The 21,992-nt window shown below is 38.6% G+C and overlaps 1 protein-coding gene across 1 annotated transcript in view; it reads right to left on the reverse strand.

Moving 5' to 3' along the window:
• The window catches only part of CPQ (carboxypeptidase Q), a 137,961-nt gene that overhangs the window by 26,389 nt on the left and 89,580 nt on the right, over positions 1–21,992 (reverse strand). Inside the window, exons 5-6 of the mRNA XM_009891836.1 lie at positions 15,274–15,365; positions 4,949–5,150 (exon numbers count right to left, since the gene is read on the reverse strand). Coding sequence (XP_009890138.1) covers positions 4,949–5,150; positions 15,274–15,365 — 294 coding nt within the window. The remainder of the gene's footprint in view (positions 1–4,948; positions 5,151–15,273; positions 15,366–21,992) is intronic.

Here is a 21,992-nt window from a genome sequence, read left to right on the forward strand (position 1 = left end):
CATAGCAAATGTAGAGTAACTCAAATTATGTCAGTACTCGTAATACTACACATGAAGCTAGGTTTTTGAGTAGTTTTTAGGAGTTTCGTCCAACTTTTTGCTGCATGAGCAAGCAGGAGACATTTCACTTGTGTTAGTCACTTGGTCAAATAACTGTGACCAGTTATTTGACCATGTGATACCCTATGCTAAACATCTCAGATCACAAATCACACAAATGTTATATATTCAAGTGAGGAAGTTAAGTTTAATGTCTATTTTTAAGGAAACCTTTTTCTCTTTTCCTCATCTTTTAGGAAGGTCTTCATCAAGTGAAACATCCCTTACCTGTGCACAATCAAGCCAAGCTTTTCAGCATCAGCCTGTGAAGTCCTAGACTATGTGAATCTGATTTTTCCTTTTTTTCCTTACAGTTTTTATTCTTTTGGCAATAAAAAGAAGCTGAGAAACCGGATTCAAAGAGTCTGTCCAAGCCTGCAGAGAGTATGAAGCAGGCATGCTGAGGGGCGATGCTTTATACATCACAGTGGGGTATCACTTTCAAACAGTGATGTAGCCAAGAGTGAATGGAGTTTACCTACTTATAATTTGGGAAATAGAGTTTGCCCAAATTTTCACGCCTGGACACCTCAAGTCAGGGAGTTTTCCCATTACACCACTTTCTCAAACATGCCCCTGGCTGACACCGAGCAGAGGAGCAGGCTTGGCTCAAGCATGCCAGCAGGCTCGCACTGGAGTTTGGTGCTACAAGGGATGATGGGGACAGGGGGGATGGGTGGGCAGCGTGCTCCAGAAAAGAGGTGGAACTGAAGGATTTGACCTCTTATGTAATAAGAAAGGAAACCATACATGCCAAAGTCCAGTGTCTAAGGGCCAAAATACATCTTATTTTAGACAAAGGTACTAAAGAAGCACTACAAAAATATAAAAATGAGAGAAATGATATATGATAGTATTTGTTTGCCACCTCCAAGAAAATGAATAATAGATCGGATTAGCAATGAATTTTTGATTTCTGAAGAAACATTAAGGTTAGGTGAACTACTGGTTTATTAGTTTCTGGAAGAATAATTCCTCCTCTTGTGTAACGTAACAAAAAAGCAAGACACCATCACTGTGGAGACAGAGAGAGAGATGAACAACTATCAAGGTTCAGAGTGACATTGTACAAAGGAGTTTCACCTTTAGGTCACTGGTTGAATTTTAAATAGAGGAGTTGCCACATGCCTTTTGGGAGTTGTTTGATGTCCTGGGTCAGCCCGATCTCAAATACAGCTCAGTTCCTAACAGACAAGTGTTCCCATCATAAGCACTGCAGTAAGAGATAACCTCCCTGCGGAGCCTGGCAGAAAGGAGCGTCCTTGTACCGGCTCTCCTGGAAATACACTGTGTCACAACAGCCTGCCCTCTGAGAAAACAGGAGAGCACCCATTTTCCTCTCCCCTAACACCTAAAGCTGAACTAATGCTCACTGGATACCATAATACAAATACAATCACTTCACTCCCTCCTCATTTTCTGAAGGTTTGAAGGGAAGGCTGACTCAGCCCCAGTGATATTACCTTAGGAACTGGTCAAGATCATGTTCAATGCATCCTTGTGATCATCAGATACCTGGCTTTTTCAACAAAAATACCTGAGCAATGGTCTAGCAGGGCTTGCTTAATGGTTTTTTAACCCTTTCAGACATTGAAGGAGCCTGTTGTGAAAAAGCATGCAAAGAAACCAAACAAATAAACCCAACCAACCTGTCTCCCCACCCATATTTGCAAATTCTGGCCAAACTTGATTAGGACTCAGTATTGGAAAGGAACAGCTTTATGTGCCACAGTTTAGATGTATCCCTAACCAAAAACAAATACATAACTGAACCCTTAAAAAGAAAGCTGAGGAAGATAATTGCATAATTAACAAAGGCACAGTCTTAGGACGAACAGTCACCTCAAACTGTAAAACCACAGCATAAAATACGACACCACAAAAACCCCATTTCATTTGATTTATGCTTCATGAAAAAGCAAAACAAACGTTATACAAATATTTTCAGTAGCTGAAAACTGGCTATCACTAGAAAAACATAGCTACAGACACTCCTCATTGCTGGGCTGAACTGTTCTCAAAATAATCCAGTGTAAAGGCCACTGACGGGAATACGTCTAATACTCCACAGTTACAAAGCATTAAACTGCCGTGGTTGGTGGGGATCACCTTGCTTGTGTTTTAGAGGTATGAGTTAAGCTTCAGTCTACAGTTTGCAAAGCACTCTGAACTTTCCTGGCTTCTCATCCTAAAATCTCAGAATAGTCACTGCTGTTGTCTTGCAAATACTTTTAAGCAACATTACAAATAACATTTCATTGCATGCCCATTAAAAATAAACATGCCAGAAACAGCGGAGAGGAAGGAGTCAGAGTCACTTCACCCGTCTCAGGAGCAGCTACGAACAGCTCTGAAAAACCCACGTACTGTTGCCCTCTGCAGATCTTTCAGATCAAAATGAGCAGGAGGTGCAGAATTTTAATAGCATCTAAAAAGGTGAATCCCAGAATCTATTTAACACCAAAAAGGAGAAAAATTCTAGAGAAATTATGTCAGAAACCATTGTGATTGTTCAAGAAGTACACAATATTTTCTCTCACTGTTGCAGAAACAAAGCCACCAAGGGTATTTTCAAGAAAATATTTAAATAAAATTGATGAAGTGTCAACACTTGACTGCTTGTTTAAATTGGACAAAATTATAAAAGCTGCTACAGTGTGTTCAATTTGTTCCAATGTTATTATATACCATAAGGGCTCATTCGAGCAGTGAGAATACTGCAGACAAGGCGTGAAGATTACAAGATGTCTTAGACTTCTCCCTGGTACAGTATGAAATACAATCTAAAGCAGCCAAAATTCTTTTAGTGGAGCTAATTCCTTCCCACCATGGACTCAATGGGGAAAAAAAGAATCACTGTTCCTTTATGCTGCAAGAACACTTTGTTATTTGCTTAACAGGAAGTTAAATGAATCAAAGCTTCAGACAGTAAAAAAATCCACCATCAATTAATGTGCCAAATTTTTAATAGGAAAGCAAATCAGACTTATTTTAAATCTGAGGTCTCAGTTTGGGTGTATTTCTATTTTGCCAAGGTTGAGCTTATAGGTTATGATATTCTTCATAGTTTGTGCTTTCTAAGGAGTATGGGTGACCATGGGAGATAGCTCCTGTTTCTGCCCTGCTCCTGCTGAGTGTACTTTACTCGTGTAGCCCAGGTGACTAATCAAGAGGACGACCATGGCAAGCTGTAGCTGTTCATGTCTCAGGTGCACCTCAGCTGATGAAAAGTCATGCACAAGAGCTCAAAACACACTGTCATCACAAGCACCACTCACGTTATCAACTGAAAAAAAAGCATTTGAATACTAAATGCTCTCTCCTTCCATAACCTGTCGCCCTCAGACAGGAAGCACAATGGAAGTTCCCGATGACTGACTGTAATGCCCTCCACGTTCTGTCCCCAACACCTTACCTAGGAAACCATTCCGACACACCTGCATTTTCTAAACACAGGCTGTATGGTGAGTTCTCATATTCCAACTACAGCACAGACATGTTGTTCTGAAATCCTGGACCAGGCGCCTTTGCACGGGCACTTATAGGCTGTGGAGGACGATGCATGGCTACAGCCTCTCAGCAGTGCTTACAGTCTCTCAACTCAGCTCAGCACATGGTGCTAACGCTCATGTAAGGTGCAGAGGCATCTTACAGAGGCTTACAGAGCCCAGGAACCCAAGCACACATCAGTGTCACGGCTGTATGACATTGCACTGAACAGCTTGCACTTTACCTGAAAAGCAGCACATCAGCTGAAGATGAATCCCGAGCTGTTTAACAATATCCCTTCATCCATACTTTTTGCCGAGTATAGATATGTTGCTTTGAAAATTAGATATCCATACATTTTTCAAGGCTGTCAACTTTATGATATCTTTGTACACCCCACATGAGTGAGAAGCTAAGGGTTCTGACCATAAATAAGCACCGTATATTCCATGACCCCCTGCGTCTTCCACAAGTCCAGGTGAAAAACAAAGCAGTTAATCAAACATTAATAGATTCTAAGCATATAGTCGTTATGAGTAAAACTAGCATGAGAAATGTGCCAACCTACTTCAGTCATAAAACACCAGAGAAAAAGAACCTTAAAATTTTAAAACCAGTCATAATTTTTTAAATATATGTGTTATGAAACTTTTTTCTTTCTACCATTATTCAAGTGTGGAAACTACCATGGAAATTCACTAAGACTTCACCCAGGCTGGCCTCTAATTGGGACTCGTGCTCTGCAAGCCCCTGTGCTGGTGTGGGGTCTCCTGCGCAGGGGGGCTGCCCGCGGTGGATCTCTCTCACAGCTTGCAAGCCTCTTTGCCAACAAGCTGCTCCTCACTGTGAGCCAGATACAATACCCCAAACGAACCCTTAAACCAGTTTAAACTTTGCAGAGTGCTACCCCTTTATCACACCTTAATGCCCCTTAACTTCTTAAATATCACGTCTCCAAAACATTGTTTCTTCAGCATATAAAATAGGGAGAAAAAGTCCTGTATTTCAAAGTCGAAATAATAATAATAATAATAAATTATTTGTTCTGCATTGGAGAATTCCCTTCTGCCTTAGTTTACTATTTATAAACCACCAGTCTGGGATTAATTATTATAAATCCTTAAAGCCGAAAAGAAGATTTTAGGCATGTTATGCTACGTATAATCTATACCATTATTAAACTGCAGCTCAAATGCACTTTATGTCCTATTTCTGTTGGCCACCTTTTTTCATTTCTGCATTTTACCTATGGTAAATTTTCCTCCTCAAGAGAAAGCATTTCTTACTATTTTCAAAACATCAAAGCCATCCAAGGTGCCACTGCGCAGAAGGAGCAGTGTCAGCTGTAAAGCACGCTCACCAGGCACCCCGTCTCTCATCCAGTAATCGATGTCCGTTCCATCTGCGTTGTCGTAAACATCCGTAACATTGATGGGCTGCAGCAGAGACATGATCTCTTTCACGATGTCCCGAGCTTTAGCATTGCCAGTAAAACCCAGTCCAGATGGCTTGAAGGTGCCCTCATCAGACTCCATGACGATATCAAAGTTGGAGATATTTTCCTAAACATGTAAGGAAAGAAGACATTGTTTTACGATTGCTATTTTAACTGGCACCATATACTGTATTCTGGATGTCAGAGTGAGCATACCGTAACAAATTTGTTTAAGAAGCAGAGAAATACTTCTCTTTCCAGAGAAATGTGATCTTCTGTATATAAGCATAAATGAAGGGCCCTAATCTTTCTGTATGAAAATGCTGAAACAGTTCAAGTTCAGTTCTGAGGCATCAATATTTTCTAGGAGCCACAACTTGACTGGCCTGCTGTCCCCAAATACTTGCTTTAAGACTTCTGAAGTGCCACCTAGAAAGGTAAGGCATTACCACCATACTTCAGTTTTCACTTGTAGCTCTCACTTTTTCTCAGACCTCTGAGAAACTCAGAGGACCAACTCAGGAATTCTGTTGCAGGGTACACAGTCTGGTTGCCTTTAAAATTAGGTGCATTTAAAGCTTGCTTAGACTGTGAAGGACATCCCATTTAAAAAAAAAAAAAAAACTAAACAAAAAACAGATGCTGCTTCTTCAGAAACACATTATTTTCAATATGCCATGTAGTCAACTCTGACTTTGGTTGGACGACTGAAATGATAAGGTTCCTCCCGACCTTAAGGAATAATGTCTGTTTTAAGGGAAGTTTGTGCTTCCCTTAAGGAAGGTAAGTCCTTCCAGGAAACACGAAATTTTAAGATTTAGTATATAAACAGCATAATGTTTGCTTTTATTGTGCACTTGGAAGATTCTTTTTAGCTAAAAGAACAAAAATGAGCATCCAGAGGCATTTATTTGCTTCCCATACACTCAGAATGCTCAGTCACAAAGGTTTAATTGGAATAAAGTACTCAGGGACTTTACATGAAGGAAGGTCTCCGTCTTTGTGCCTCTTGAGAGGCACACCAGTTTTTTGCAAAACAGAACAGTTTATGGCCAGGTCAGGCAGAAAAAAAGCTATATTTCAGACTGTCTTGAATGTGAGTAAGAGAACTTATTGCAGGTTTTACTCCTATGCCCAGATCTCATTCCAGAATTTTATGGCTGTCATGGGTTATTACAAGAAAATCATTACAAGAGATATGTGATAGCGGTGAGTAACAGATCCATGTCATTAACAGCTTACATAAGCCTACAATTCAGTACAGAATTCTTTCACATTTTTCTGGATATAAACCCAAATATGAACTACAGATGGCTGTGAATGTGATATTCCACAAATATAAAAATCTGGCCCCGTAAGTTTTCAGAAGTTCTTTTTAGAATTTGCCAAGAACTGTGTTTTACACTCTCCCAGAACTTTCCTCTTTTGAGTGAAACAAGTTCTAGCACAACAGAGGTATTAATTTCTTACTTAGAAACATATCCAGCAGTTAAAAAAAAAAATAATACAAAATCCTTGCACATGAAGAAGTAACTGTAAATGTTCTAATACCTTGAAATAACCAGTCTACCTATCCACCCATCCAACTACTGGAATTCAAGGTGGAAATAACCAAAGCCACCAAATTGGCAATCACTATTTTTATCTGATGAAAAAAAAAAAAATCAGATGAAAAATTAAATGTAAAGAATTAGGGTATGCGTGGTACCTCGGCCTGACTTCAAATGCAGTATTACAGGTCATGAGTCTCAACATGAAATCGTGGTTCACTGACCCTCTGAATGTAGCGTGACAGAAGCAGGCGAAGAAAAGCACACTGTATGGTAAAATGGACCAATGATGCTCAAAAGTCACAGGTATAACAGAAAGAATGTTTCAGAACATAAATCATCTTTATACTACAAGCCCGAGGAGCAAGAGTTAGGGTAGACAACACAATTCTGGTGTGCTGGTGAACTGCTAGCAAAAGCTAACGTAATAATAGTGAGCATTCTATAAATACCAGGATTGAAAACATTCAGAAGTGGTCTCTCTGGCTGAGTCTTTGAAGCAGGACTTCTGCTCATTTTTAGAGAAGCTGCAATGAGTAGGAGCAATAAGGTGAGTGGAAAGGATAATCCAGGGCACCAAGGTGAGAAGAGCAAGCGCAGGAGCAGTGTGGGTACTCAGAAGAAATCCCACCTACAGCTCCAAAGAACAGCATTCCTAACTTCCAAAACTTCATAAACTGCTCGTATAGGAGCATTACTGCAGCCTTCAGTTGTGTTTTCCCATATAAACGTTCACATGTGTTTTTAATATGAAACTGAGAAAACAAACCACCCACAATACATTACACCATATTCTTGCTCTGTAAGAAAGCTGTTCAGTTCTTAGAACGTGCTGGAGTGGCAAGAAAACAACACACCCTGGGGAGAGAAACTAGACTCGCTGGGGGACAAAAAAGAAACGGGTCACCACTACATGAAGTACCATATGTCCTTGAGAAAGCTTTTTCCCTATTTTGTCCACTGAAAGATATGATTAATGATAATTCTATTCACTGTTGAGTTTGAAAGTTGCAATATTAAAAAAGGGGGTCGGGTTGTTTTCACCGTACCCACTTTTAAGCATTTCTACTTATACAGAAAGAAATACGTGCTGGGAAATATTCTACAGGGAAGATGCTCCATTGTCCTTTGCCCTCTATGGTGCAGGGAAAACTGCCACTTAGCAAAGTGGGGTGAGACCGTACATTATTCCCTTGACTAATTCAAGGGAATAGCAAAACAAATCAGTAAGATTTTCTAAAATAACTGCGGGCTCAGCTGTTTTCTTCATTTTTCCTCATATTGAATGCATCATTTAAATAATAATTTTGAACTTAGTACGCATTTTTTTTCAGAAAGTAATCCCATTTGCTGCATCTTGATACTGTACCACTTCTCTTAGCACATACCAGAAAATTAAATCTTGTTGGTGTAACCTGCTGCCTAATTCTCTGAACATCAAAATAGACTTTTATCCTTTATCTTCCTATGACTCGGTCACAAAAGAGGTCATCTCTCTTTATCTTATCATGTTTAGCTCTTCGACTGAATTTTTAAATGAAACATTACAATAATTACCGCACGGGAAAATTAGCTTTCTATAGCTTGCTAGTTTCATTCAACATGTGAACAGGCACGATCCTTGCCAATACTTATCCTATTTATAGGGTTTTTTTTTATTTTCAGTCCTTTTATTTCTGTTTTCTCTATAAAAAAATCTGTTTTTATCTCTGTTAAGCAAAACTAAAAATATAAGTGCTTCTCGCCTCTAAGGCAAACACTTGAAAACATGAAATTACAGTGAAATCTTTTCAATTAATAAAATAAACCCTTGTCATATGCATGACTGGTACTTCTATTGGTAGGAAACATGTCCCATCTAGAGTAGACACTGGTAATCCCAAGCATATAGGTAGATACTTATTCAGGCAAAATCCCAATTGCTAATTCTTATCAAATGTTAAACTAGACTCAAACATCTCATGAGTAATCTACCAAGTCACTGACGGCAATTCCTCTTACACAGCTAACGCAGTGAGATACCTGAAAGGATAAGGGAGGGAACAGCTGTCCTAAAAGCCTTCGGTAATTTGGGGTTATTTAAAATAGAGTGTTATTCCTTGTCTAATAGCTCATTTACTGGTTTTCTTTTTCATTTCACGGAGAAAAATCACCACTTTAGAGGGAAAATACTAAAGTCTGTAATGGCAAAGCACTGTCCTTGACTAATGGTTAATTTGTTCCAGTAATAAGGGACATCAGTTAATCCGACAGTGTATTTTCAGCTTTCTGTTATTGATTTACACTTAACTTTAGGAAACACCAACAGTTGTATTTTTTGCATTCTGGTATTTGACTCAGAGCAGTTGGGATCCAAGTATAGCACAGCAGCAACTGTGCTGCAGAAGTTACAGTGAAATGACGGTCATCCTGCTCGCAGTACTAAAAGTGTGTTTAAATCAACATCCAGCTTTTTTAGGCTGGCAACGAAGACTACAGGAAAGACAAGAGAAAACACCGGAAACACCTAAGTGGATGTGACAGCTGGAAAAGAAAAAAATAAAATAAATAATATCTTCTAAATATTTAATAACATACAAATATGGTGTAGTGTAATTTTGAGTTGCTGTTTAGGATCAAGATTACTTAATGAAGCAAAACAGCATAAATGGAAACTAGAGAAAAAACACCAGAACAGCTGTTAGGAAGTAGAGATGTGCCAGCATCAAGGCATAGTAACCACCAGCCACAAGCGTGATCATACCACTCACGCTTTTTGAATGAAGACAGGGAAAATCAGGAACACTGTGAGTTATAAATGTTTGTAAATTACCCCATCATTATACGGGAGAAAGCTGCTGTAAAGCTGAAGATTAGCACAATTTTTCATAGATGACAAGGTATGAATAAGGCTCATACTTTTGTTAAAAGATGAAATATTTTTCTGCCACATTTTGTGGGAAAGCAGTCCATAAAGAAGCCCACAGATTTTATGACTTGTTCTCTATCAGAGTTACAGAGTTCTGACCTCTGAGAAGCCAATGACAAAATTCCCAGTAACTTCAACAGCCTCAGAGCAGGATTCAGTCATGTACTTACTTGTGTTTCACTCAGCAAAAACACACCAGTAGCATGTCTTGACTTGCACAATACCACTACTGTTTCCTCTGCAACCACTTGCCAGCACTCACAGAGATGACCATTGAGTATTTTAAGTTCCCTGGGATGACAGACAAGAAAAAGCAGAGAGCTCTGAAGACAGCAGCAAGCTTCATAAGGTACGCATCAGATTACCTGCAGCCTTGTCTTGGGAGGTTTTCTCCTTGACAAAGAGGCATATCAAAGAGAAGCACTCCTCCTGGAAAACACGCCATAACTTAAGCCCTTTTGCTGCTCAAATACAAGAGTATCAAAACACTATCTATGGCTCTGAATGACTCTGTCCCACCACTGTCCCTTTTTGAAAGGTTTCAGGTTTGCATTTGAAAATAGCTAACACTGCCAAAATTAAAAATTGTGGTTTACATCTTTCAACCAAAGATGATTTTTACTCTTTCCATAAGCAAATAAGTACTTAGGTAACTTTCAATAAAAGATAGATGAAAATAAATTGGCAACACCTTAGAAATTATCACAGCACACACATCGTTAATATTTCCTGGTTTTATGCAGAATGCTTTTAGGTTCTGGGTAAAGGGTGAAATGTTAAAATGAAAAGAAACCATGGAGGAGAAAGTTCATCATGGAAGAGAAAGTTCACCATGGTGAGTCAACCAGAGGTGACAATTTTCTGTGTCTTGCATAGTTGTGGGGAGTTTGGATATAAGTAGCCAAGCTTTCTTCCAGCAGAACATCCCAAAGCACCAAGGACCTGTGGTTGGGTGCATCTGCTTGGAGTATGAAAGCAGAGCAGCCATCCTCAGAAGATGTCTCCACCAGTTCACAACGTTTCAGATGGCAGCTCTGCTACTTGCATGAGGCAAAGAAAAGGGAGAAAAGCTACAAAGACAAAAGTTCTCCTAACACTAAATGTGTGTGCTATTTGCCACACACAGACACGCTGCTATGGCTGATCCTGGTTGTCTCTGCTTCAGGCAGGGTAAGGAATCAACCGTTTTTAGTGTTTTAGTAAAATCTGGTTTCCTCTGCAGCTTTCATTAGGACTGTGAAACGTCAATATTAAGAATTGTGAATTCCTACTGACCTAGAAGTGATGTAAAATATAATTGTATAAGGATGTTAGCTTTACCGTGCTTAATACAAGCACGGGTGCTTCTGGTTGTTAATTATGATTCTGGAGAATACACTGCAATTATTCTCTTTTTGTAGTTTTCTAACTGAACAGTTCTCTTTTTATGCATTTCTTTCATTTCTCAATGAAAGGGATCAACAGAACAGCAGTGGTGAAAACAACAAGCAGCAATTTTACAGAACTTTTGATTACAGAGAATATTTCCTGAGAACAGTCAATAGGCAAATGGTCAACATATTTCCCTGGGATAAAAGAAACCACATTGAAGTCCTTGATGTGTTTGGTTCAAATCAGACACAAACCCATGTCTCACGTTTCACCAGCATACTTGGTACCTTGGGAAATAAGCAGAATGTTGAAATACATGAGTTTTCTGAAAACTCTGGTTTTGAGGAGCCAATATTTTTCTGGGGAAGAAGCATTTCACCTGAAAGTGACAAGATTTTTTTTGGATATTTGCTTCTTAGGGAAAGTGACTCATTAGCAAATCACAGTAGAGCATCCACAAAGAGTACTTAAATTAGCACCAAGAAGATATCAGCATTTCAGGAAGTCCTATTTTCATGCAGACCCAGTTTGGGCAAAATATCAAATCTTCTTGGTAACAAACACAAAAAGGAAACTATAGTAAACACTGGTGATCAATACTTTTCATAAAGTTAAACCTTTCCTTAAAAGTTAAACAGTGTATGGTATTTGCACCAGAAATTTAGGTAAGTACTGTAAACATCATTAAGATATGAATAAAAGCATGCAGAAATATTTTAAGAATGCTTTCTCTAATGCAGTTTGAATTAAATTCATAAACATTAATGCCTTCAATGATCACAACAGAGTGATTAAAGTAAATCTCAGTGTGGCCTGGGATCTCTTAGCCTTCTAATTACAAAATGTATTTGCTTTCCCAGGAGATCGTATGCAATACTTCTATTCCAAAATAAATATTATCAGGCATTCATAGTCCCTTAATTCAGCTGCGTAAATAACTGTAACCTTGTCTTCATGGTACACAGATCTTTCACCGAAACCAGTCCAAAGCAATGAAAAGAAGACAGACGCTTCATTACATACACATTTTTTTCCCATAGCATAAGAGTAAACATACAAAAAACTTAAAAACCCTACTGGAGGGCACTCAGGTACTGTTGTTAAAGGCGGTAGGGGAATCTGCACCGAAGAGCTGCAACACGAGGTCCTCCAGAATTATTAAACTATGTTCCCTCTGCTTCTTACATTCAACTTGGAGAGGAAAGAAGCAGTTGCAATGTTTCACATTTTTGAAGTTATTTACTGTATTGTCTGTACGTAAGAGCCCTACTCAGCAACTGGGCTGCACAACACTGAGCAGTGGGCAAAGACTTCAGATGTAATGTCAAACCCCAAGACCTGGAGCCTGGTTTACACTTAGATCCTATAATTTCATTACCCTTCCTGAAGAGTCTTCACTGCAAAGGAACATCAGGCTTTTTTTTCCAGTCTGGGATTAAATCTAAGCATGGCCTAACAGTTAAAAGCAGCGAGCACTTCAGCAGGTATCTCCTTTGACAGCAAAGATGCTGGTGATTCCCCTGGGAGGCTACTCCCCCATGTTCAAAACTCAGCAGGTGCTCTGCGATGTACCGGCGGGTGGCAGGTACCGCTGCACCAATGGAGGCACCGAAACTGCTGGATGATACTCGGCTTTCAACTCCTGGAAATGTCTTAGAGAAATCATACAAAGGAAACAACGGATGAGGACCATGAGATGCTCTCCAGAAAAATATGTGATAAAATAAAAGCACGGTTGCATGAGCAATCTATGTGTCTGAGCTTATTCTGACTGCAGGTGGGCAAATATGCTTTTCTTAAGCATCTATTTACTGGATGCTATCAGAAACAGGAGACAGCGCTAGACTGAGCTTTTGGTCAGACCAATATGGCAGCTCTTACATTCTCACAAAGCTCTGAACAGCCAATATACTCTATCACTAGTATTAATAATCAGAAACCATAATACCGGGCTCTACAGAAATACTTGAGTGATACAAATACTGCTATTATGCAGGGATACGCCTTAATTAGTGGCACCATAGTAAAACCATTATGCTACTGCTATTTCAGTTATTTCTGCAGTAACTTATCCACTTTGTAGCAGTGGCAACCTACAATGACGGATGAGGAAGAAAGACCTGAAATTAAATTGAAAGAAAAAATAAATAAGCTACAAAAGTAAAAGTATTTGTACTTGTCCAGTACTATATTGTCTTCATTTCTTCTCCCTTGCCACATTTCCACTGCCATGAGGAGGTAATTTACAATGTCAAGTAAATCCCTGTCTGTCTGTGCTGAATTACTGCATTCATATTTCTACTTGTTTGTAGCAAACTAAAGTCATAATAAGCCCAGCTATGCAGATGAGTCATACAGGCCATCTTTCATTAACAAGGCATCTTTAAATACCACTCTTAGTTAAGTTGTACTCATTACCATCAGCAAGCAATGTTTGTGCCGTACTATTCTAATTGCCAGAAATTTGCGCAAGTAAATCATTAAAAGGTTAAGTTATTTTTCATGCTAAATATAATGTACAGTATTAATCTGCTTTATTTTGTTATTATGAGTAATGCGATGTCCTATAGTCGTATCAATTTATAATTATGCCAGATCGCATGGTAGGGGGGAAACAAGAACAACAAACAACAGACGGATGTAATTTCTGCTTAAATTCTCCATGTAAATTACAAATTCTTGTTAAGTTAGACTGGGCTTTCTTCGCAGAGCACAACATCCAGATGGAATCACATCAGCAGAGCAAAAATTGAGACACAACTTTGTCTCAATTTTTTTAAAAGCAAAGTAACCAAACATCTTTCAAACACCACCCAGCCTGCTTTGTATTTCCCTCTTTGATCCTTAAGCCTGCTTTTTGATATTACTTCTGAATAGAAATCCTAGAGACAACAGTGAAATGCAGACATTTTGGCAAAAGATGAGACATGCATGAGACAATTTCATGCGTTGCTGAAAACACCACCATAGGATGGAGCTTATTTTCCAACACAGAAATGTACAGAGGTGATGATACATTTCTCCTGACCGGTGTGCGCTAGGCACAGAGCATCCCTCCAGCTCCTCCAAAATGCGCTTCTGTACGTGAGAGGCGTCTCTTTCCTGTGCTATGTATTCCAGAACATTTCATTCTAGTTTAATGCTGCTGAACACCCGAGTAAATCCAGCGTCCTTAATACATACTAAATTGCAACCTGTCACCCCCCTGAAGCTGAGAAAGCAAGCTCTTAGGTATCTCTTTCAAATGACAGAGCTGAGTGATCCCTATAATTTTCCACATTATATAAGGAGGAACTACATTATATATGAGTAGTTAAATACACTTCTCAGTAAATGTTAAACAAGTTAGTGGGAAATAATTGACTGTTCATCAATTAGCCAGAAAAGCATAACCACAGTAATGCTATCTCTGACAACTCTATTGCAGATGCAAATTGATTTAGTTTTCTTCATGACAATGAATTTGATTCAAAGTGAAATTTCCATTTATTTGTTCTGATAAGTTGTTACCCATTAAAAGCATACTCTTAGAAATTGATTGTAAGTCTGCTTTCACACTCTTGTACCGCAGGTGACTTCCTAAACATATTTGCATTCATCTTATCTCTACCATGGAAATATTAACCATTGCTGAGAGCAGTAATACTAAATTAGGGAAATGCATAAAAGATAACTAGTTTAGCTTAGTTATACAGGTACAGCATAGTCTTTCTGTGAAAAAAAACCTCACACGTATCCCAAAGACTTATGTCCGAAATATTTTTATGCAACTGCCCTTTATGTCATGATGTACTTTGAAAAGGCAGTTCTGGACAAGGAGATACAGATGTGAAAATACACATTATTTTTATCTTGATAACCAGTCATAGAGTTTGTGTGTTCCTTGCACCATCAGAAATCAACCATTTAAAATGTTCTAGATCCCATAAAACTAATAATTGGCAAAGGGTATTTTAGATTACATACTACTAAGATAAGATAGCAAAGATTTTTCTTTGTATTATTTTATGTTTTACATTGTAAAATATTATGGGAAAATGCGATGAAGCAGAAATATGTAAGGCAAACAAAGTTTATTTATATTGCCAACATATGTGGACCATTCATCATTCATTCTCAGAAAGTTAGTTATGTTTGAAAGCTATGGCAGATATCATAATGAAATATCTGTCTCAGAACAGTTTTGTGACAAAATACCTTAGGTCAAGCGGAACACGTATATGTGTGGTCGCATCACTTTCTGTTAAATGTAACATGAAGTTTACATTTATGACTAAAACCAGAAAATATCATTTCAGGCAGAACTGGAATCACTATTTTTGGCTAGATATTAAGCTGAACATTTTGACAAAAATAATACGCAAGTCGCAAGACCAGGAAGAAAAGTGCTGTCAAGCAAATCATCTGAAGACATCATTTACCTTGTGCAACTGATAGTATTGCTCAGCACCTATTCCTCCTTGCTCTTCTGCCGTCCACAGCACCAAGCGCAGAGTTCTTTTTGGGCGAAGTCCTAAAACACAATTTAAAATATGGTATTTAGTACTAAATATCCATATATTTGGGCATTTTTTTGCATTGGTCTCCACCCTCCAATGGATGAAAAGCCTGGTTTTCCATTCAGTCATCTCCACGTTCGCCAAACGCAACCCGTTTCAAGTGTGGGTTTTGTTGTCAAGAATATTTTTTGCTTGTTTGTGGGGAAGGACTGGGGTGTGGGGAGAGAGCCCACGCGAGGAAGGAGTGGGCTGCTATGGTGCATGAGAAGGACCTTTTTGAGGGACATACTGTAGGTGTCTGCAAACCTAAAATAACTACCTTGATAGATTGCTGAGACATATGCTGCTTTCATTGTGGTGGTCTGTGGTAAGTAATGCGCGTCTGCTTTCAGCAGATCCGAATCAAATTTTTGTGAGAATTACCACTGCTTTGTCATGGTTAATTTATTACAATTAATTGAAAAGGAGCTGCTGGATTTTTATGAGAAATGTTTACTCATTTCAAGAACTGAGGGGCTCTGCAATATTATTTTGCTTTTTATCAGAGAAATGAAAAGCAGCAATCTGTACTTTGGAATCTGAAATACAACCGGCTGCTGAATGTATGCATGGCTTTTTAAAACAAGGCAAACACAAGGCCGTTTTTTTATTTTGCTATGGTAGCTCAGTAAGAAAGATAAGTTCTCAGATAAATTTTGAAACCGTCTCTGTCGTGGCAGAACTGAACAGATAGAAGTTGTTGCCCTTTATTTATTTGATTGATTCTATTCATAAACTAATGCATTTGAAACATCAAACCTGAGAACACAGAAGAGCGAACAGACCAAGAATAGTGTTCTCTGTGCCGTGTATTGCTAATTATGTTCGAGCAAAACTAAAGCCCCCAAAACTATTGAAAAAAAGAAAGAAGAGGAAAAACAGTGAGGAGACTATCACAAGCGATAAAGCATAAATTACCACACACTCTTCTGTGCTGAGGAGAAATAATATCAGTATCACTGTCAAAACTTATTTCATTTCCTAGCTGAAATGGATGTTTACAAATAGACTTGACCTTCATTATTTTTTTTCTCTCGACACAATGAAAAATCAGCTGAAGATTTCTTTCTCGAAACTACATGCTAGCAATCCTCGTAACTTAAGGCAGAGTATACAAGGAACACAGAAAATCTGAAGAAAACACCTTGGATTTTCCAATATTTCATAATGAAGGAGGTGCAAACAAGTGGTTTAAAGGTGTATTTTCTAAATGTTGATCTGCTGACTGTAAACAGAAAGGCCATCAAACCTCATTATTTTAAAGACACCACCCCACCCTCAGCCCCCCGCACACATCCCAATGGATTCCCTGCTCTTCTCCTAAATCTTGACAGTATGGGATTAGCCTCCTCTGCTTTTCAAACCAGGCAGATGGCCAATGAGGTAAAATTAAGATAATAAAATAGCTATCAGGCTGAAGTTAGAAAGATTTTAGACCCAAAATAACCACTAATGTGTCAGTGGCTTGGTTAGAAGAGGTGGCTCTAAAGAAGAGATGGTGCAGGGTGTAACGCATAGAGCCGGTACTGTAGCACGGTTCCAATGGCACTGCGGTTTAAGTGGAAAACAGGGGCGTGTTTGTCGTATCACAAAATACAAAGCACTGAAGTCCAGTCTCCAGCCCACCAAGCCAAGGCTGTGAAAGCAGCTTTGGTAGGAGATGCTTGAGACGGGGGAGCAGCATTTCCTGCCTCCTCCCAGGGGAAAATCAAGATGCTTTAGTCTGCCACTGCTGCCCTAAGGGGGACTCGGGTCAGTGATCAGGGTCATCACGTTCAGCTCCAATGGGTTGTAACCCCAGCTGATGTCTCTGGCTCTGCAGGAGCTTGAGAAGGTCTCAGCTCACTTGTGGGGAAGAATTTTGAGATTCTTATGGCCCCCTCCCAGCCCACCATTGCATCTGTCCATTAAAGCTGGGGAAAGAAAAAAGCCCTGTCAAGCTTTGGTCTTTCCAGTCCCAGAGGTGGTGTATCGGCTGTTCCAATCTCCCAGATTTCTGTCATCAGAGTCACTTGTGTGTTCTACTGAAATTAAATGGGTAAGTTAAAAAAAAAAAATATATATATATATATAAGCTATGGAGGCAGTCATTTTAAATACAAAACAAAGTCTACGGAGGAAAATTTAATTTCCTCATTATCTTAATCTGAAAGTGATAAGTATTTATCTACCTGTTATTAAAAAGCACAGCTATTCTGACCAAAGAACATGAAACAAATCCAATATTCACAAGTAAAATTGCTAAGAATATTCTCAATGCATGTTTTTATTAAAAAATATGAAGTTAAGTTACAATTTTTTCAACTATTTTGGCTTGCTTCTTAAAATCTACTTGCTCCTAAGCAAGGTATCATCTCCACATAATCAGAAATCTTGCAGATCAAATATGTACTGAAAAGCATGATAAAGTAGCACTTGGACTAGAAAACTATGTTCTGTGATGGGTGCACCGTGTAGAGGGGTAGGTAGCAAATTTTAAAATGAAGGAAAACTTTCACAAATAAAATAGTGCCTATTTCCTCTTTATCTATATAAATGACATACTACACAGTCTAAAAAAAAGTGAACATCAGAAGAAAAACAAACTGTAAAGGTACCCAGACCATTTAAATAGATCATTTTGGCAAATGCAGCAGGTTATAATGGCATTCATTGACGGATCAGTGCAGAGATCCTACCGTGTCCTCCCTGGTCACCGGGATCTGAGATTATGTACTCAAAGAAAAGTTGCAGAGCTCAGCCCCTACTCAAAACCACCAAAATCCCCATTTCCATCCTATTGCTGCATCCCAATAAAGAGAATAGCAGGGGTTTACAGGAGGATAACATTAAAAAGGTGATAGCTGGTACTCAAATAAATTGTTCTTTCTAAGCTCACACAACTAAAACCAAAACCAAAACAACTACGGAGCCTCCTCCAGCTACAGATTACTTTGCAAATCTCCAACGCTTTAGAAAAATGAAGTAGCTATTTTTTTCCCTCTAGCTTACCCTTAACCGGGAAACATAGTCATAGTTTACCACAAAGGTGCATTTTACTGATCAACCTCTACATTCTTACGCTTTATCCCAAGCATAACAAATACTGTAGGGAACCTGGGCTTCTCAGTTAAAGGATGAAGTAAAAACATCAATAGGGTTGATCTATGACTAAGAAAATGTGTGTTACACCAGGACTCTTGCTGTATTGTACTGCCTCTGTGCTGGAGTGGCGGCTAGCCCTTTCATTGTCCTTGGGTACCACAAACACTTCAGCTGTACTAAGATGCAGCTCTCACTGACTCTTATTTTCTGTTTCTTTTAAATCATCATAGAGTGCTCACGCTTGCAGATGTCAGCAGCAAGCCTAGGTTAGCCAAAATACCAAATGCTTGAGAAAAAAATTATTTGTAACTAAGCTTTATTAACTAAGTTTCACTTCAACCTCAACTACAATGAAGTATTTTGCCAAAAGCTTTTCTTTCATGACTTGTGTAAAAGATAATTGTCAACAAATAACATGGAGGTGTTACACACACACATATATATATACATATTTCACATTAATTTTAAATCTAAAATGGATATTTTCTAGATGTGATATTGTTTATTAAATCCACACGTATTCTTACAGATGCGGATGATCTCCCTGTGATAAGCTACTTACCAGGATGCCATACAAGACCTGAATTTTATGTGCTGCATATCTTGCTCATGCTTGAGAGAATTGAGACATTCCCACATGGTGAAACTGAAATGTATGGTTTAGTACAAGCACAGACAAATTATGCTCATCTGTCACACGTAATGTGAAAAAATAAACCTGCTTCACCCTCAAGATAGCATATAAGCCAGGAGGGAGATCTTGGATTGTCTTTTTTTTTTCCAAATCAAAACAGAGATCAGTAGTGTAAATACTAAATTTCCTTTGGTAAATATTTTCCCACTTTATAAACATAAATCCTTACTGATGAGGAGGATTAAGTACAAAGATAAAGTATTTTCTAAGAAGACAGCATAGGATGGCTAATCAGACCTCTTCAAGAGAAGTCATAATGTTGTTGTAAGACTGATCAGCTCTTGAAAATATAAAAAGCATTCCACCTCTGTGAAAAAGGATTTTTTCCCCTGCAAGCCAAGGCACTGGGATAACCCACAAGCAAATCAAATAGCTGCTCAGCTTACGTGAGGCACATAAGCAAACTGCAAATGGATGTAAGTAGATTAACAGGTAAAGTATTTTAACTTGCATTTATAGTGTATTCTGTGGTAAAACACTATCTTCTTGGGTTTAAGTTCTAAAGTCTATTTCTATTTCTTCAGCCTGAAAGATGCATTTATTTTTCATCCCTCCTGATTTTTAAGAACGTTTGTAAGAAGTTGCATTAGCCGAAGAGAGAAGCTCCTTAGCAGTGCAAAGGTAGGGCTGAAGCTCATCTGTATCCAATAAAAAGGCAAATTACTGTAGCCACTCACCATGTGCTCTGTGAAGACCATGAGGTTTCTTAGAGCTTTGCCAACTTTACCCTCCCAAGACTCTGCATAAATGCTCAGCAAAGCCCTGAACTGAACATCAAAGCAGAAGAAATTGGACTCCCAGATCCTTACTCTCTAATGCTGTGTAAGCCACTGATGTATTTGCTGCAGGAGATACTTGATAGAGGTGTAAACAGATATATATCATCCTTAAGTCTTGTCCACTGCTGCATTTAACATCGCAAGCTACACATTTTTCTACATTATTACCCCATGCCCTGGAATTTCTTTAAAAGGCTATTTATACAAAAAGTAGTAAATACACGATGGTGCTGTTGACGATCATTAAATTCCTAATGCACTCCCTACCTTTTTCAGGTTTGCAGGTGATTAGACATAGGGGATTTACTGTGTGACACTAGTTGGGATATTTCTATCATGCAAGTACTTCTCATAAAATGCCTGGAATTTCTAAAAGCTCTGCCACAGCATAAAGTAAAAATAAAATCGGTATTCCACATTTTACTAAAGATGAATTCATCATCAAACACAGGGGCACACAGCTTGCATTTCAAGTATCAGCATAGTCTTCTGTAAACAAGAATGAAACAGTGTATTTAGGAAGATCTCTGTTAAGCCTCTGATGTAATATCAATAATGTGGAACAACTCCCTGTCTTCAGCTATGTTACAATAGTGAAATTCCGTTTGTGTATGTGCTTCGTACCAGCTGAAATTCCTCAAGCAAGACAATGACCTTACCAAGCTGCAACTCTGCGCTTTTAACAGCAGCGGGTTATTGCCCATGTCCCATCCACTGCTTTTGGGAGCTGAACGTTTTGGCTGGAAACCACTAATTTTCTCCCAGGCATACTACGAAACATTGACGCTCTCACTTGATACTCTGTGCCACAAATTTATCTTAGCAATTATTCCATTAATAATTGGTAGAGGGCCCTGATAGACACCTAATACACCAGTCACCCATGGCTCACTCAGCTGATGGCATTCTGGTTTTAAAGGATTCCTTATATGATGAGCTCCAGGTTTAGAGTTTGAAGTTGGAACACACACAGCATCGACAAACTTAAACACATGACTACTGTTCTTTTTAATGCCGCACTTACACTTTCCTTTATTACTAGCTTGTCCTCATCCTTTTTAATTTATTGCAGTATCAACTGGGTTTGCCTGAAAAAAGTGTCTTAAGAAACTGTGTCTTTGAGTTTCCTCCGTGCTATGCCTCCTGCTTTCCCCAGCCTCTCTCCTGCCCTGTCTGCTTTGCTGCAGTTTTCATGGAAATTTCCCAGGTCTCTTGTGACTTTACTAGCAGCCTTCTGAAGGAAAAAAAAAAAAAAAAAAAAAAGCAATTTCTGGTGCATATTTTAGGGTCAAATTAGCTGTATCAATAGTTATTCTTAATTGCTCTGTTTTGCATACAACACACAGGCAGTCCCTTTATGCATCATTAAAATCTTCTCCAAACTAGCAGTGCTCTGTTAATTTTTTTTAATCCGGCTAAATATTCAAAGGGGTTTTTTTCATGTTCTTTTAGATTCAATCTGCTAAAGTGGAAACTGTTTCACTCATTAACAGATCAGGAAACAGGAGATTTTCTGAAATTTCCAGAATCTCAGCAAATGCTTTATTTCCTGGTTTAATTAAACTGCTGGGCAAGTTACATATTTTAGCTCTCATTGCCTTCTCATTACACTGCCTATTTTTTATATCAGTGATATTTTTAGTTATAACATTCCCTATTCTTGTCTAGACCTCAAATGAACTATCAAATAAGGTCACTTTCACAAACCGACAGTAACTTTTTAAGTGCTTTTTTCTTTCTTTGTGGTATACTATACACAGTTTTGGTGCTGCAGTCTTCCATAGTATTTCCAGAGTAAGAGCCCACATTTTGCAGTTTTGGCATCTGCTAGAGGTCCCAATAAACTAAGGTCCCAATAAATTGAGTGTGGATAAATTCCTAACATTTGCTACCCAGTTATATTGCTTTTCTGACAGGGTTCTGATAGCTTTTGAAATAGAAGACAGGAAGATTTCAATATTCCCAAGTATTTTTAAGAATATTACCCAATATCTGTATTCTGCGGCATGGGCAAGCTCTATTTTAGAAAAAAAACCCTCTTTCCC

The sequence above is a fragment of the Charadrius vociferus genome, unplaced genomic scaffold (assembly GCF_000708025.1).
Source record: "Charadrius vociferus isolate BGI_N301 unplaced genomic scaffold, ASM70802v2 scaffold15, whole genome shotgun sequence".
NCBI lineage: Eukaryota > Metazoa > Chordata > Aves > Charadriiformes > Charadriidae > Charadrius > Charadrius vociferus.